The sequence below is a fragment of the Dunckerocampus dactyliophorus genome, chromosome 15, assembly GCF_027744805.1.
Source record: "Dunckerocampus dactyliophorus isolate RoL2022-P2 chromosome 15, RoL_Ddac_1.1, whole genome shotgun sequence".
Classification (NCBI taxonomy): domain Eukaryota; kingdom Metazoa; phylum Chordata; class Actinopteri; order Syngnathiformes; family Syngnathidae; genus Dunckerocampus; species Dunckerocampus dactyliophorus.
Window position 1 is genome coordinate 3,677,567 of NC_072833.1, and position 18,094 is coordinate 3,695,660.

The 18,094-nt window shown below is 39.2% G+C and overlaps 1 protein-coding gene across 6 annotated transcripts in view; it reads left to right on the forward strand.

The window, feature by feature from the left end:
- tfec (transcription factor EC) overlaps positions 1-18,094 on the forward strand; it is a 41,238-nt gene that overhangs the window by 14,514 nt on the left and 8,630 nt on the right. For 2 of the 6 annotated variants that reach the window (XM_054753909.1, XM_054753911.1), the window contains exon 1: positions 17,566-17,828. The exons of 1 other annotated variant lie outside the window; for it this stretch is intronic. In XM_054753909.1, the coding sequence (XP_054609884.1) occupies positions 17,769-17,828 (60 nt within the window). In that variant the 5' untranslated portion in view covers positions 17,566-17,768. Of the gene's footprint in view, positions 1-3,229; positions 3,273-11,882; positions 12,005-13,006; positions 13,141-17,565; positions 17,829-18,094 lie in introns of those variants that run through there. 3 more of the 6 variants (XM_054753910.1, XM_054753908.1, XM_054753912.1) reach the window with 3 other exon arrangements.

Genomic DNA, 18,094 nt, shown 5'->3' on the forward strand with positions numbered 1-18,094 from the left:
GAGGCAGGGGTGATGATACTCATAACATTTCTTCAAGGTTTGCCTGGTTAGTGTCTTTATTCATGCTTGAATGATGCTGGTGCCAGCAACTCATGCAGTGGTTTGTATAAATAATCCATCCATCCATCCATCCATTTCCTATGCCGCTTAACCTCATTGCTGGAGCCTATCCCAGCTGACTTTGGGCGAGAAATCATCAAGCAAAGCGTCTTTGGAGCGGCACAGGTGGGACTTAGCAACTAAATGGCCGTCAGTCATTGACCACGAGGACATCTGTATTCCATATATGCTAGCATGTATTGTGAAGCATTTTGAACACAACCTGTGGGGGGTGCCACAAATGCCATTTACAGTCACACGACTTTATTCATACAGTGGGGCCTTGGGTAACGTCATTAATCTGGTCCAGAGGTCCGACTCAAACTAAAACGGACTTTAACCAAAGGAAATTTTCCCATAGAAAATAATGTAAATCCAATTGATCCGTTCCAGACACACACAAATGTTAACGCAAAACACATTTTATAGACAGTTTTTTGCAGAAAATGAAGCAAAAATGTTGCAAATGAAGAATGGATGGACAACTGAACATATAACATCACTTTTACCTAGTTTTGTTGGAAAAAAATCCTCAAAACCATCAATTAACAAAATAACACAAAATAAACACATCATTCTGCTGCAACCACAATTTACAAAAATGTAAAAAATATACCAAAGTAAATGTCAACGTTGTAGAACCAATAAACATGTACCTTTCCGTTTCATATAAAAAATGGAAAAAACAAACCAAAAAAAACACTGCCAGCAGTGACATTGCGGAAATGCCTCGAACATGTTACGTTTTGTTGTTGGAAGAAATGAGAAATGAGTGTTATGGATGTAAAATGAGACAGGCAGAAACACAGCGTTTCAGCATTGATGTGCCGGCCGGTTGACTGTAACGCGGGAACCGGAGATGTGTATGTCTGTGTGCACTGCAGCTGATGACCTCTGAGCCATACCTCTAAAATGATGACGGTCTTCGCTTTAAGCTGTAAAATTCTGAGGTCTTGCACCCTTGTCTCAGTACGGCCCATCGCCTAAAATGGTGCGCGCGGCCCACAATGCATTGCAAAATCATGTGCAAGTAGTGTAAGATTTCATCTTCAGCGCGTGATCCAAGATGGTGGCGTAAACAAACCAAACGCTATTTCGGACGCTAAACAAGCGAGCAAACGCAAGCCAAGGCAACATTTTGGATGTTAACTCGCGCTAACTGGGGCAGATGTTAACTGAGGTACTACTGTAACTGAATGGCCAAAATACTGCATTGACCCGAACATAAAACCACAGACTATATGAAGACCTCTCTTTTCAAAGGCATGTGAGTGACAGGAAGAAAAGCTTGCTCGCTTGAATAAATCTCAAGACCCCAAATATAAGACAATATATAAGGAGCCCAAACTTAAGGTCAATATGATATGTCGACCTCCGCTACCATATGTCACCTTAATAGCGAGGCTTTTGTAATTGGTGCATAACTTTATGGAAATATTTCAACCGCAAGCATAAACAGTGAATTTCCATCTCTTAACTTCCTGTAGCCTAATTCCGACTCAAAATTTGCAGAGTTAATTCAATTTGAGACCAACCACGGTATTTTCATTTATGTGATATGATGGCTAAGTTTGATATTTTGCAGTAATATGACGCAGGAAGTTCCTTTGACGATTCCCAAAATCAAAGCGTGCATATACAACCCGACACAACCGCCTGCATTCATGGGCGAGATGAACAGAGTCAAAAAAGTCTGAGGCGTAATTAAACCACACTACGCCGTCTCGTTTGTAATCGCATTAAAGTGGAATTGGCATCATATTTTTCCAAATCCGATTACACCTCTGTTATCGCTTGGATAAATTGAATTTTCTTTGTTTCCTGCTCATCCCTGTTTGACCGTCAGTCTTTCTGAAACGCGGCAAGAGGGTAAAAGAGTAGTGCCAGCGATAAAAAAATGCCACATACGCTTGCTTCTATTCCTGCTGATGTGACTCACAGTCATCCACGTTTAGCATAAAGTGAGCAATGCGTTGCCAATGGCCCGTTAAAAGTGACTCAGACTGTGAAAAATCCAGTGGCACAAACTCCTCAGTGCAGTTATGGGAACCTGCTGATGTGGAAACGATGGCTTACAGACAGAAAACGTGTTAATTTGGGCGCATGTGTTTCTCCCAGGGGCAGGTAACAGGACTGCACAGCAATCGCTCCTCATTATATTGGATAGTCACCACCTTTCATCATACAGTGGAACCTTGGTTATCATCATTCATCCATCCCACAAGGTCCGACTCTAACTGAAATATACTCTAACCAAATCAATTCTTCCCATAAGAGATAATGTAAATCCAATTTATCTGTTCGGGATAAATCTGTTCCGAAAAAAACGTTTTTTAATAGTTTTACGGACATGGACACCACCTTTGCGTTTTGCCATTGGAATCACTGTATTATCACTTATTCTTAAACTATTATTAACTTATGGTGAATGAGAGGTGTTTTCTGCGGGAAAAAATATTAAAATCAAATTAACTTGACCTTTTTGGAGCATGGGGGGGCTACCATTGGGTAGGACTATAATGGTAGGGGTAAAGCTGCATTTGATGATCATGCTTGCACTCCATCCATACCAAGAGTTATGACTAACGTTCATGAAAACCAAATATGACATCAATAAGACATTTCTGGGGGTATTTCTCGATGCAACTTGAATAATGGTCACAATCCAAGGTGGCACAGTCAAAAGTGTCAGTGTCATGATTGAGCAATTAGGCACGTGACCCCTGACCCCCGCTCAGAATAATTAATGAATAACAGAGGGGATAAAGACAAAAGGCGCAAAAAAAGAGAAAAAAACTGCTCCGCCTTGAGCTACACCAGCTAGCGTGTAATACATCCAAGAATGCCGTTAATTGGCCCTGCGGCTTTCATTCCTTTGCCCTATTTCTTTCAATTCATTGACTCAAAATAATGGGTTCAGGTTTATTATCAACAGGTCAGAAGCTCTGGGAGCGCCCAAATTCTATGGGTACGAGTCTTGCCAATCAGAGCTCGCCAGTGCGTGTGGACATGTACCTCCCCCTCCCCACAAAAAAAAGTCCTGACAATTCCGCACGGGACAAAACTTAGTATTTTTTTCCCCGTACCTGCACCTTCCAGTGATAACAAGTCGAGCCGGGTGCATGTTTTGGCTTCATTTTGACACAATGCTGGAATATAACTGGTATGGACAGGTACGTAACCATGACACACCTACTTTTATTTGAAGTCAGCCCGAGTGCTGCTGAAAGCAAGTCGCTATGCTAAGTAATAGGGCAGATGATGACAGGATGCTACATAATACACAAACAGCATCAGCAGATGATAACAGGAAATAGTGATGTCCTGCTGGATTTCCATGTCAGAATAACTTTACACGGGTGTCACGGGGCTGTTTGCGCGTCATAGACTACAAGCAGCTGCGTGATATATTGCTGTTGTTGTGGTTGCAAACAATTATAAGAATTTACAGATTCAGCATGAGTGACATTGCAAAAATTCGATCCGGAAGTACAATACCATATCTAAGTAATAAACGCCACAATGAAACATATAATTAATACAAGTACTACTAATAATATACAGTATTGATTGAATTTAATAGCAATACTAATCATACCACTATTACTACTACTAATAATAATAGTCCTAATAATAATTATATTAGTCATATTAATGGTAATAATACCATTAATACAATATTAATACAAGTATTAAAATAGTAATAATATGGTTATGGTTTAGTTTATTTGTACAGGAAGTGCATCACATTTTCATTTAATGTATTGTAATTATTATAAAAAAATATGTTAAATAAATATAATATAGTATCATATATAATAAATATAATATAAATACACATTATGATACTATTTTATCACATGATACTACTACTGCACAATATAATGACTTTTTTTGCCAGATATTTGGAATATTTTGGCACAATTTAGCTAAAAAAAAACAGTACTTATGCATTCTGTTAAATATTTCTGATCAATTTGTGTGGTATTAAGTATAGTATCAGAATTTTGCCGTGTTCTGGGTTGTTACTGCTTATGTTCTAAATGTCCCATAAATGTAGAATACATGACCTAATTCATTGTTTGTTTGCCACGCCCTGCGAGTACACTTGAGATAACATGTGTGTGATATTACAGAAACTTAAAAGTTGGGGGTGTGTTTAACCTAGTTAGCATAACTTTGCCCGCACACAACACGTGACCGCTGCACCAAAATATGACACAAACGTCCGTTGCAACGTTTTTTCACTCCCTCCCTCAAACCAGCCGGCATAATTTCCGCATATGCAACGTTTCCCATACCTGGGTGAGCCATGTCAAGCAATTAATACCCTGAAATACGCCTTTTAAGTGAGTCTTTTGGTCTCTCGGGCTCCCCCATTGTGATGAAAAGATCGGCGTCGTCTCACGTTAGCCTCGCACAGGTGCCCCCACACACACGCACACGCACACACACGCATAAGATCATTACGGTAACCATAGATGAAGAGAAAGAGACAGCGAGGGAAACATCAAGGCAGAAGAGATGAGACGAAGACAGAATAAAGTGTGTAAATATGTAAATGGAGATATATTTAATAATAATGTGATGAGAGAGAAAGTTTGAGGTTAGTTGAGGGTGTTTTTTGGGGGGTTTTCTGGCCACATAATATGGTTGTGTGTTGAAATAATAGCATCATGAAGCAATACTAGCATTAGGATCAAATAGCCAGGCTGTACTATGCACGCCAGGCCACTAGTTGGCAGTGTCACTGTCAGGAAACACAGACTGTGTGCATAAACAACTACACTGTTACAATATTTCCGTACTTTCGCACCTACTTTGGAAGTCTTGTTTTTCTGTTATTAGAAAAAGTATTAGGCCATTTGGCCTTTGCAAAGACAGTACTTTAAAAATGTTGGTGTGCATCCGTGCACTTCTGACACAGATTGCCATGTTGCAATACCTTTGCAGGTGGTTGGCTGATTAGATATGTGCTTTAAAGTGCAATGTCGCACTGCTTCTTATATCCTCTGTGCATCAATTGGGAAGGGCAGCGTTGGCATACTTCCCGCTCCCATTCAAGCAGTAGTAAGATAACTGAGAAGAGCAAAAATATATAAAAAAACCCACCACAAAGCGCTCTTTTGTGTCTGCAGCACAAACCTTACAATATTAGTTCGGGTAAGGTCAATGCTTGATCTAATGTTCTGCTTAGTTCTCATTAAAGATCTATTGCATTATTTCATTTGCCACAATTGAGTTAAAGGCGGAGTGAGGAGGAGGAGGAGGAGGAGGAGGGGACGGAGGGGGAGGAGGTGACATTCACAGATGCCCACCAAAAGCTTCTGAACAGTGCTGCACAAATGTGGTTAGGATGCTCTTCTTGATGCCATTTTAAGCTTCAAAGTTGAGACTTTGGAAACGCTCTGATGCTGATTTTCACTCTCGTTTGGTCAAGTTGAACTGCGCGAGCATCCTCAGGGCACTGCCCTCCCAACATTTCCAAACTTATTCTGTCTTTCCTCTCCTTGCCTGTTGGCACACTGAGTCAGAGGGCATTTCCACATGGTATTCCTCCATCACCTCTTATTAGCCCGTCTGCTGTGTCAATTCAACTTCCAAGTTGGCTTTACGTGTTAAAATCCGTCCTACTCCCAATTTAGCTATCAATATGATCTACAAATCTTTGCTCTGACTGAAAAGGCCTCAGGCGATCATGTCATCAGTCATGTTCTAGTAGCTTTAATAACACTTCATCTTAGTTCTTGTCTGTCTGACTGTCAGCCAAAGGGAGAAAAAAAGTTTTAAAAAATTCAATGGAATGCAGACCTGCCAACATGTACACATTTTTTTGCACATGCCACGCATTTTGACCCTTGAATACAGTTGTCCCTCGTTTATAGTGGTTAACTGGTTCCAGACCCGACCGTGATATAGGATTCAATGTTAATAAATGGAATACTTTTGTAGTTACAGCATAGAAAACCTGTTTAGGACTTTATAAATACAGTTTTTAACATCATTAGAGCCACATAGACATGAAATAACACCCCTATAGTCACCTTTACACTCCTACTATTGTTTACACCACATTGCAACTCTTATGCTGCAGGGACTCGAGATGAGCTAGCATGCTAGCAAGCTAGCCTCAATTTTATTTCTTCAAAACATACCCAAAAAACTTACCACTTCCACACTTTATTTACTCTATCATGTCGGACATGCCATAGCTGACTTCATGACTTCATGGTAACGTAATGTAAGGTAATGTCTCAATGTTTTGTGTCATTACTGCCACCAAGTGACCACAAAACTACATATCACTTGTATTTCAATATGTTTTGACTAATAATAGCAGCCATCATTTATTAACTAATTCACTTCTGGAAAAAATGAATGATATTGTGAGGGAGCGACAATCGAATCACGATATTGAAAGGGACGACTGGTATGCATTTTGTTGAATTTTGCAGGTTTCAGTTTTGACTTCAGTCCCTGCATGTAAAATGTATATATGAGTCAGTGTTAATAAATGGAATATTTTTGTAGTCGGAGCATACAAAACCTGTTTATGACTTTCTAAATAAGGTTTGAACATTATTAATACATATTAGAGTCCTGTAGACATGAAATAACGCTCCAATAGTCACTTTTACACTACTGTTATTCTTTGTTTCATCACATTGCTCAGGCTAGGAGATCAGTGCAGGGACACAACAGATGGCGGGCGCAAGCATAGCAAGCTACAGAACTAGCTAGTTAGCCTCTCCGATTTACTTATTCTAAACTTAAGAAAGTGTTTCAAACAGAGTGGGGAAGCAGGACAGAGAAAACAGAAATGTACCACTTCCACACGGAATGAGAGGAGATCCGTTTTTAAGTACCCCTGCAGCCACCTGACTGCTAAAAATAAGATGATCTTTGTAATGGCTTTTGTAGTGGACAGACAGACTTTTTGTTATGTGATGGGATTGTGCAGGTGTGCCTAATGTTGTTGGAAGTTGAAGTTGGAAGCGCAGGAGTGTGTAATCATGTGGAAAATACTTTCTTTCCATTTGTTTGAGGTTCCCTTACAAACTCACGAGCACTGCTTGGGGCAGAAGTGGCAATGTTCTCTCATCAAATTCCATAATATTCCCCCTGTCACGTCCCTTGTTGGCATCTAATTTGTGATGAAATGACATTTATTGGCAGGTTTAAGTGTATTTTAACATAGATGTCTTTCACCCATGAGGCTTCACGTCACAATAATGTAGATATAAACATTTACATGGAATTATTTTGAATTTATTTTGCTCTGACAGGGATTTAATAGCAATTAAATACAATATCATTATTATTTTGAATATTTTTACAGATTAAATATGACTGTTTTCCAGTTGCATGCAAGGGCTGGTTCAAAAATAGAAGTAATTATTTGTGCATTATTTTTTGTACATAAGAATTATTTTCGTGAAACTGCCCCCAACACCACTTCTTTGGGCTGTAATGTAAGCACAATCTAAACTAACTATGTCACGAAGTCGATAAGCATGTAACACGGTTAAAATGGCCACCATATTTAATTCATATAAGCGTCATTAAAGGTGCAGTGGTGCCGTGTCCATTATGCATTCCTTTTCTAGCAGGATAAAACAGCCCTCAGATGTGCGAGCCGCACTTTGATGCGCGGTCTCAGAAGCCGGGCCGGCTGTTACAGGAAGTCCCTGATGTTTAAAACATGGCGCGGTGCCACTAACAAAGGTGAGCACTTGTGGCTCGGGCTGAGGAATTTCAGTTCGACACCATACGACTTTTACGAGCGGCAGACAATACACAAGAGGGTGAGGTTTAGAAACTTCAAAATATGGGGGGAAAAAAACAGGGTGAAGCCGATCTAAAGATGCCAAAGTTGAGATATACAGAGGCACTCACGTGCTAAATTCTACCAGCTGGAAGAACCTCACTCCATTCACCAACTTTTTCACCCATCCACCTTCTTCCGCTTATCCAAGGTCAGGTTGCGGTGGCAGAAGCCTAAGCAGGGAAGCCCAGATTTCCCTCTCCCTGGCTACTTCGTCCAGCTCCTCCCGAGGCGTACCCAGGCCCAGGCTGAGAGACATAGTCTCTCCAATGTGTCCTGGGTCTTCCCTGAGGCCTCCTCCTGGTCGGCCGTGCCCTGTACACCTCCCCAGGGAGGCATCCTGACCAACTTTTTCAAAGAACTCATTTTAGATGACATAAACTGACCAGTAAATTGTTGCAAAAGTCAATATATAGATGTCCTCAAGCGGAAAATTCTGCCAGTGGGAGAAACCTCACTCCATTCATTATCGTGTACAGTGAATTTGTCATTCAGCATTCGCATCCCGGCAAATTCATGGATTTTTTTTGTTTTTGATTTATTTTTTATTTTTTTAATTGTTAAACTTTATTATTATTTTATTTAATTTTTTTCGTAGAATACACATCTCATCTAAGTTGGTGATGGTTTACAAGTACTTGATAGCAAAGGATAAAATGTACAGCATAATAATACAGCATAAAGAACAGCATACGATATGATCATCAGTCATAAGATGGAAGCGTGGCCTGACGACCAGGCTAAAGGCTAGACTTTGACTCCGATTGCATCTGTTCTACTGATCATCTTACATTATCATTCATGAGTGGCGAGTGCCTATACATTTTAAACTTTAAAACACCTTTAATAAGCGTGTCGGGCATACTTAGAGCTTAAGCCTGGACTGTGCATTTGGCTTGTTAGTTTCCATCGTCGCAAGTGAACATTGGCAACTGAAGAGAGACGGAGAGGATTCTGTAGCTGAATCTAATCTAATAACTGCTTGCAAATGTTGAAGTTTAGGGTTTAGAGGGAGAGGAGGGAGCCTGAGTAGCACATAGTGACGCCTCAATGCAGCAGCATGATTCTGGCATTAATTTCTACTGTTTGTGATAAATCATGTCTACAGTAGAACCCCGCTATTTGTGGCTGGTGTTGGAATGCAACTGTTAATCAACTGCCATTGCTGTGTTACAAGACAATTAACGAGAATGGCGTAACAGAAATGTAGAAGATCCTGAGGCTCAGAGCTAATCTTTTATCATGAACAAGGCAGTACTTTCTTGTAAAAAAAAAAAAGTTTTACAGTACATCCAGTGGATGTAAACACCTACGACAAAGAAGTGCTGCGGCTAAATTTGGCCAGCTGGGGGTAACCCGCTCCATTCACTCCCACTGACAACAACCACAGTTGACCGCAAACTAGTTTGGCTTGAAATGCTTTGCACCCTGTCTGGTTGTAAAAATCCATTACTCATACATCCCTTCAACATGACTCGTCAATAATGGACAAACTCATTAACAACAGTATCAGACACATGCACATGCACACAAGCCTCAGATGGAGGTGGAACATTTCTTTGGATGTGGAGGCTAAAATAAAGCTGAGCTTAATGAAATGATCCGCGTGTGTGGGGCAACTGGTGAATAAGACGTAGCGTAGCTTATTGTGTGTTAAAGGGGGAACGTCTTCATCAGCTGTCCTGATGGACTTCATGACATGATGGACTTCATGACATGATGGATATTTACTGGTGAGTCAAATATACGGTAATGCTCCTGGTTTTATTTGTTTCGAAACTGCTTGACAAGTTACACCGACACTACGTTTACACTTGTCCGAAAAGGAGTGGGAAGAAGCACAAAAGTTATTTAATCCTACCCATTCTCCGTGTCTCAGCAATGACTGATCGTTTGTTCAATTCCGGTGTTTAAATTTTCTAACAGGGAGAGAAAAGAACACAGAAGGTGCAACAACAGTGCAGTGATTGAGGGGGAAAAGAAAGACGAACAAACTAAGTCATGAACAAAACGGTACATTATTGTAAAAGGTCAGTCCAATTTCCTGTGGAAGCTCGCTCCATTCACTCATTTTTTCATATGAACTCATTTGAGACGACAAAAGCTGACATATTTGGTTCACGAGCAAAGTATATTCCAACAATTGATCTGTTGTGTTCGAGAAAAGTGTGATTAAGTGGAAGAGTGGAACAAAAAGGTAGTGGATCCAGAGGCTCAGAGCTAACCTCTTTACACGACAGAAGTGTCGCGCTCTGTGAGTTAGCCTGCATGACAGTTTGGTTTGTGTTCATTTTTATGCCTTTGTTCCTGTTTTATGCCTTTACTTTGTAGTATTTCCTGTTTTGCCTGTTCTGTGCCTGCCTGCTTTGCTTTTCCTTTATCACTCGCACCTGTTGCTGATTGGAGCTGCTTCTTCTCTTGTCTTTGCATTGTTTATTGTGGCTTGCCACACTACTGCTGTCTTTGCTGGTATTGCAGCATTATTAAAAAATATACTTCACCTGCAATCGGGTCTCCTGCTCTCTGCATCCTCGGGATTGTCGCCACAACGCCAAAGCCAAGACGTGACAAGAAGAAGCCGGTAGATTTTTGCCAACATGAAAAAGTTGCCTCGTAAAACACTTGATCCAAAAATACCAATTCCAGTCAAACTTCCATTTTCAAATGCCCTTGATATCTTATGAGTTGGTTTTCGACAACTATCTCGGTTCTCGTACAATATTGCGCGTAACAAAGTAGTCTGTTTGTCCTCTACTGTATCATTCCACAAAACTGAGTGCGCAAACAAAGCACCCAATGTGTTTGTGAATCACGTTTGCTTCTATGCATTTTTTATTGAGTACGACTACTAAATAACACGCACCTCACCGTCTACACCAACAAAAGTCTCCAATAAAGGTAAAAATTATCATAAATGTTAATTTATCCATTCATACTCATACTTCATATTGTTTTCTGGATGTAAAAGGATAACTATTCTCGATAAAATGTATTTTTTGGTGTCTGGAGCGGATTAACTGGATTAAATGCCTCTGTTTTCAAATCTTTCAGTTCTGTTTTCAAATTCATAATGAAAAGCGATGTACCGCTGTATACACAGGTGCTTGTGTGCTAAATTCTGCTAGCTGGTGGTACCTCACTCCACTGGCCACAGAATACAAACAAGCGCCGTCAAATAAATTATATTTAAACAACTTAACAACAATGTTAAATTACATTAAGAGGAAAAGCGTAACAGAAAAGTAGTGCATCCTGAGGCTCAGAGCTAATGTTTTGTGATGAACAAGCGAGTAGATTCATGTAAAAAAAAAACAATCCGAACAAATGAAACAATATTTTTCCATCCATTCATTTTCTATGCCGCTTATCCTTACTAGGGTCATGGGGGTATGCTGGAGCCTATGCCTGCTGACGTTTGGGCAAGAGGCGAGGTACACCCTGGACTGGTTGCCAGTCAATCGCAGAAAAAAAATCAGTTTCACAAATATCAAATATACAGAAATATTAACATGCTGAGTCCCGCCGGCTCGGGTAACCTTGCTCTGTTCAGAAGAAGCTCAAGTCGACATATATGCATATGTGAATGAATAAAGAGGAGTAGAAGCATTGGATAATGTCTACAAAATGCAGGATCTAGACTGGAGAAAGTCAGGGAAGGCCTTGCAGGACCTTTTTGTTGGAGTCTGATGGCTAAAACAAAGACCACAAGGGAAGTGGCTGTCATGGAGATAACCTGGGAGAATGTGCTGAATGTCCTGCAGGAAGGAAAAAGTGTGGCATGCAGAAGAAGCAGTGTGGACTTATTGAGCATCACACACACACCCCAACCGCCATGAGCATTTCTGCTTCAGTCAGGTCTTTCTCACAGGAAACGTCCCCAAATAAGCTGATGTGTCATGCCTTCCTTTCCTCTGTGATATTTTTTCAAAGCTTCTTCCTTTTCTCTCCTAACCGCGAGACAATTTTGCTGTTTGGGCGCACAGATTTCGGGGTTCTCCTGCGATGGGAGACACCGCGGACGCCATGAGTCGACGTTGTGTGGTCAAAGTGGTCACTCTGACGGAAATCCAGCTGCTGCAGGTAGGCCGTTGTGCGCTTTTGGACGTGTCTGCACCGTGCAAGTAGCGCTTAGTGTAATCACTAAATGGAGAGGAGGCAGAGTGACTGATAGAAAGGTAGTCGATCCAGAGGCTCAGAGCTAACCTTTTGTAATGAACAAACCAGTAGATTCTCGTGAAAAGTAAACTAATATCAGTCGACACCTGCTCCAAAGATAGAGGTTTTGACGTGCTAAATGTTTTCAGTTGTGGGAACCTCGCTCCATTCGATTTAGTATAAACCCAAAATTTGCAACAAAATGGAATGCTATCACGGATGGGTGTAAGAGACGGGTAGTGGATGCTGAGGCTCAGAGATAACTTTTCATGCACAACAAGCCTGTAGATTCTTGTAAAAAAAAAGTAGCCTAATATCAGTCTAGACGTGCTCCGACGATAACAGTACTGACGCGCTAAATTTTGCCCGCGGGGGCAACCTCGGTCCATTGACTACAGTTTATACACAGAATACAATCAATTGTCGTCAAATAACAAATTTAATTTAAACAATTTCATTACCATATTAAAAAACACTTATGAGGAAAAGTGTAACACAGAGGTAGTGGAACCGGAGGTTCAGAGCTAACCTTTTATGATGAACAAGCCACTCTTGTAAAATGTTGCCTAATATCATGAATGAAGACACCTGCTGCACAGATGCTAATGTTCCAGATATACACTACAGAGATGCTGACATGCTAAATTCCGCCAGCTAGGGGAACCGCATAGTTGGACAAGTGCAAGTAGCTGTTAGTGTCCTTGCTTAATATCACAGGTTGATATTTTCAACTAAATCATCTTACAGAAAGTGAATCCAACCCTCCTACAGGGTTTTGTCCACTATGTGTTCATGTTAGCTCGTGTTTCATAAACAGCTGGCGTTTTCTGAAGTGAAAGGAGAACTTGAGCAAGACTGAAACTTTGTTGCACAAGAGCTTTAGAAAATCTTTTAAGGAGACTCCATTGAGTTGTCCTCATTAGAGAAGCACTTCAATGGGACTCAAGATGTTCATATTGGTATTTCTTTCTTAATACGTTTCAGTACAGCATGTTGAAGATGGAAAGAATATATATTATTTTTAATTAGAAGAGGAATGCACAGTCAACCTCTAATGCACGGTATGGTATGGACATTTGCTGAAAAATGGATACGGTATGTTTTTATGCTTTGTCAGTGTGTTGCTAGCACAACTCAGTTTTGCAGCCAATAATGGGAGAGAAGTCCTTTTTGGATATTTTAATAAAGCATATGGTTTAAATGTGTAGTAGATGTAGCTGGGAAAAAAACTTCTCATGACTTATTAGTAAGATTTTGTACATAAAGTCAGCAAAATTAGGAGAATTTAGCACAAAAAAAAAAAAAAATATTATTAATACCTTTGTGATGATAAAGCGGCATAGAAAAAGAATGAATTTAATCATAATAAAATGTATACTACTACTTTGACTTCTACCACCCTAAGGTAGACCCTAATAATAATAACTATTGAATAATAACACATGTATACCAGTACTACTACTAATAAAGATAAACATAATAATGACAATCAAATAAAATATCCTCTTATAAAATATTAGTAAGATTTTGTACAAAAAGTAAGCAAAATTTGTATAATTTAACACTACTTTCGGGGTTGCTTGAAAAAGATAAAAAGCAAACTTAAAAGAATTTGATTGTACTTGTGGAGTTACTTGAAATAGTACACATTAAAACTTTCTTTAAGATTCAAGAGTTTTATTGTCATATGCACAGTAAAACAGGTAGTTCTGCTGTGCAATGAAATTCTTGTTCTGTTCATTCTCCCAAAAAAGAAAGAAAAACACAAGAAAAAGAATAACAACATCAGAAACATAAATACCAATAAATTAAGCAACAACAACAGAAGAGACATGAATACAAATAAATAAATATTAAAGTGCTATGAGTGTGTGCGTGTGTTGCGTGGTCCTGGACTTCAAACTCCTGTAGCGCCTGCCTGACGGTAGGAGTGTGAATAGTGAGTGTTGTGGATGTGTGCTGTCCTTGATGAGGTTGTGTGTTCTGCGTAGGACTCTAGTTTTATAAATGTCTTGCAGTGAGGGGAGGGCTGCCCCAACAATGTTCTGTGAGGTCTTGATCACCCGCTGGAGTGCCTTCCTATCATGTGTTGTACAGTTACCGTACCAAACAGTGATGGAGGCGGTAAGGACACTTTCCATAGTGCATCTGTAGAAGCAACTCAGGATTGTGGTGGACATGCCAAATTTCCTCAGTCTCCTCAGGAAGTACAGTCTCCTTTGGGACTTCTTCAAAATTTAATAATATTAATAGATAGATCATTTTTTATCTACAATCGATTAAAATAGTATAGACATAGCACATAAAATAAAACCTAAAATCATCATATAAAATATAATGGAATTTTTAGATCATTTATAACTGTTTTTTTTAACCCAAGTGTAGCATTGTTGGCCATATTTGTGGAATAAAGTAGTATATGTCAACCCTCCCATTTTCCTTGGGGAAACTACCCTATTTTGCCTTTCTTTCCCATCACTCTGTTGTTTAAATAGTTTCCTGTGAATTTCCCGTGTTTTAACTTTCATCAGCTTGTCCGCCATCTTTGTGGTATTGCTTTCCGCTTATATGTTGCTGGAAAATTGTCCCGTTTTAACTTTTGGTTTAATGTTCCGCAAAATTCACACAAGATCGTGTTGCTTAAAATGCATCTGCTGATTTCGTCTACCAAATTTGGTGATTTATGCCTCCAAAAATGCAGTTGGGGTAGCAAATTGCTTAAAAATGTTCCTATTTACGTCTTTAAAATTGAAAGAGGAGACAAAAATGACATGAAATATGACAATGGACATTCTTTGTTGTTATTTGTACGTTGTATATTTGGAGGTCTGTTGTCTGCAAGTCAGGAAAAACAGTGCAAACGTGTGCAAAAACAGACGTGAGCCAGCGACCTCAGCAGCGTCAAACACTGCCTCGTTGTTGCAGCAGGTGTCTGCACAGCTCAGCATCTCCAAAGAGAAACACTCAAGTGTCTCAAACGACACAATTGAGACAAAAATCCCAAACTTGGGGCCTGGATTGATTGCATTCTTATCTCATTGCTGTCTCTACGTGTTTGCGTGTGTGTGTAGGGCATTGATAATGCTCCGGCATCTCCTCTTCACACATGCACAGACACGCCATTGTGGACTTGAGCTTCTGCGACTGAAGCACCGTAACCCCTCAAATCTAATCAGATTCCTTTAAGTGGATAACAAGCGTATCTCCGGCATTTACAGTAGCGCAAATGGCAAAGTGAAACCAGAACAGTGTGCTATCACACACACAAGCCCAAGATGCCGTGCCCTTTCGCTGTCCCTGGCAGAAAAAAATATATAGATTGACTCACAAGTGGCATCCTGTTTGGACCCAATGAGGGGAGATAGGAGCTCTCAGTGAACACTGACAAGTTGAGTATTGTGAACAGGTCCTTCTCAGTTAGATGGATGCCCGCATGGCCAATAAGTTGGGGAGGGGAATTTGGTGTTTTTTGTGCTAGTAACGCTTTTATTTGGGCTCTGGAAACAGAAACTTGCTTGTGGGCGCACTGAGGAAGTAAATACTGCATTGTGTAGCTTTAAAAATCAGCTAAAAGGTTTCAATTTCTTGTGTTCTTGTGGGAATTTACTCGAAGTTGACACAAAAAGTTACTATTTTCAGCAACATGAACATTAAGCCTTGCAATGATATTCCACAAATATGGCCGACATGCTGCGCTACATTTTGTTGTACACCAAAATGCTTGTGTTGCCAGACATTGAAAGCACCTTGTGTGTTACTTGTCAATGTCAACTCTAAAATTGAGTCGCGATTTATTGACTAATCCTACTGCTAATAATGACCTTACAAATGAATGAATGAGGTTTTTTTTAATATTTTGAACATGCTAGAATATTAAAAGGTGCAATGCAAGTCAAAGTTTTAAAATAACAGCCTACTATACAAACACATTTGAAAAGAAGAAAGAAGGAGCAGAAGCTAACTAGGTAATCCCTTTGATTTTTTAATTTACTATAATAATGTGTATATAATATAATATGCTTTATAATAATTGATATAATACTATAAAATAATTTAATAATTATATATTTTATTGTATTCACCACTACTAGTTTTTAAAAATGATTTATTCTAATAATAACAATAATAATACTGATAATAATGTATTTTTAAATTTTAATTTACTATTATACTTATCACATATTTTTTTATTTACTATAATTCTTTAAAAAAAGTTATTCTATCTACTACTATATTTTTATTTACTACTACAACTAATCATGATAACAAATACAATAATAGTAATAATAATATAATATTTATTTTATTTTAATTTACTATTATTTAGTATTTATAGTAAATGATTACTTTGTTGTGTTGTTGCTTAATTTATTGGTATTTATGTTTCTTCTGTTCTGATTCATTTTCTTGCTTTCTTTTTTGGGAGAATGACCAGAACAAGAATTTCATTGCATAGCAGAACCACCAGTTTTACTGTGCATATGACAATAAAACTCTTGAATCTTGAATCTTATTACATATTTTAATTTTATCTACTATATATTTATTTACTATTACTCATAATAATCATGGCAGCAACTACAATAACAATAATAACAATAATAATAATAATAATAATAATAATAATAATACATTTATTTATCAAACTAGTGATTATTATTTATTAAGATGTAATTTTTTCTGTATCGTTATCCATGTTTACATATGTTCTTCCAAAACTAGCAGAGGATTAGCCATTTCTAAACACTATTAACACAGCTAATCCCAAACCTTTTACAGCGCTAAACTATTTGTATAATTTCCAATTAAAAAGATCATAAGGAAGCGTTTCTGATGTTTTTTTAACGTCACATTTGGACCCCCTTTTCTATGCAACATTAGGAACAAAAGGCGCTTTCATATAAATCTGAAAAGCGGACATCCTGATAGCAAAAATAATGTAATTCTTCTAAGCGGTCAAACAAAAGGTCAAGCGACATTGTGTGGCAAACTGAGTGACACACGTTGTGAATGGATTGGCTGGGCTTTGTCAGGGAGGACTATCTGTTCAGAGTTCAGGCAAGTTCTTATTGTGTGTGTGTGTGTGTGTGTGTGTGTGTGTGTTTTTGTCTTTTACCTGTGATGGATGAAGACACCAGATGATTATTAGATGCTCTTAAAGTACTCAAAAATGTAATTAAATGTCATGTTTCAGGTGAAATATAATGCCTGCTGTATCTGAAGACCTGAAAATAGCTTTTACTGACGCTTTTGTTTTGCAAAACCGATCGCCCTAAATGCTGCCTGGTTAAAAATGGCATAAGTGGAGTTATTTAAAACCCCTATTGGAGAACAAGGGTCAATTGTGCTGCTGCAACCCCTGGAGCAGGCAAAAGAGGACCTTGGGAGCCGACCGCCGATTGGCCAGCGGGTCAGAAAGGGGCGGTCCCAGTGAATTAGTGATAGACGCTAAAGGCAGACGTCCTGCAGTGATCAAACCCCGGGTGATGTGACAGTGGCTTGTTTGAAGTGATTGTCATGCTATGCAACATAAAAGCTTACCCCCAGTTTTGGGCCTAATTAGTTCACTTAGGGCCCCTTATAAGGGACACTGCGAGGGGACACGCTGAGGAGACAGCAAGCAGAGGACCTGGATCTGTAAATTACAGCAAAACCAATCAAATCCGAAGACTTTTTCGCCTCGCTGAGAATGCCACACTTATCTGACTGCAGCTACTTCACTATGCGGGACGCGACAAGAGCTTCAAATGTAAGACGGGGAATGTTTTTGTGTCACTTCAGGCTTCACTTCCAAGCTTACGTCACAAATTCTTATGGCTGAGTTTCTTTCTTTAACAAAGTTATATGAAGTACATCGCATGTTTGCACAATTCAACATGTCCGAAAAGGAGTAAGGAGAAGCAGAGTTTATTTAATCCTACTGCAAACATGAACCGGCGGGGAAAATAAAATGTCAAATAGTAGAGTGAATACAGTTTTTATGTGGAAAGAATTCGAAGAAACTGCTGTGACTCA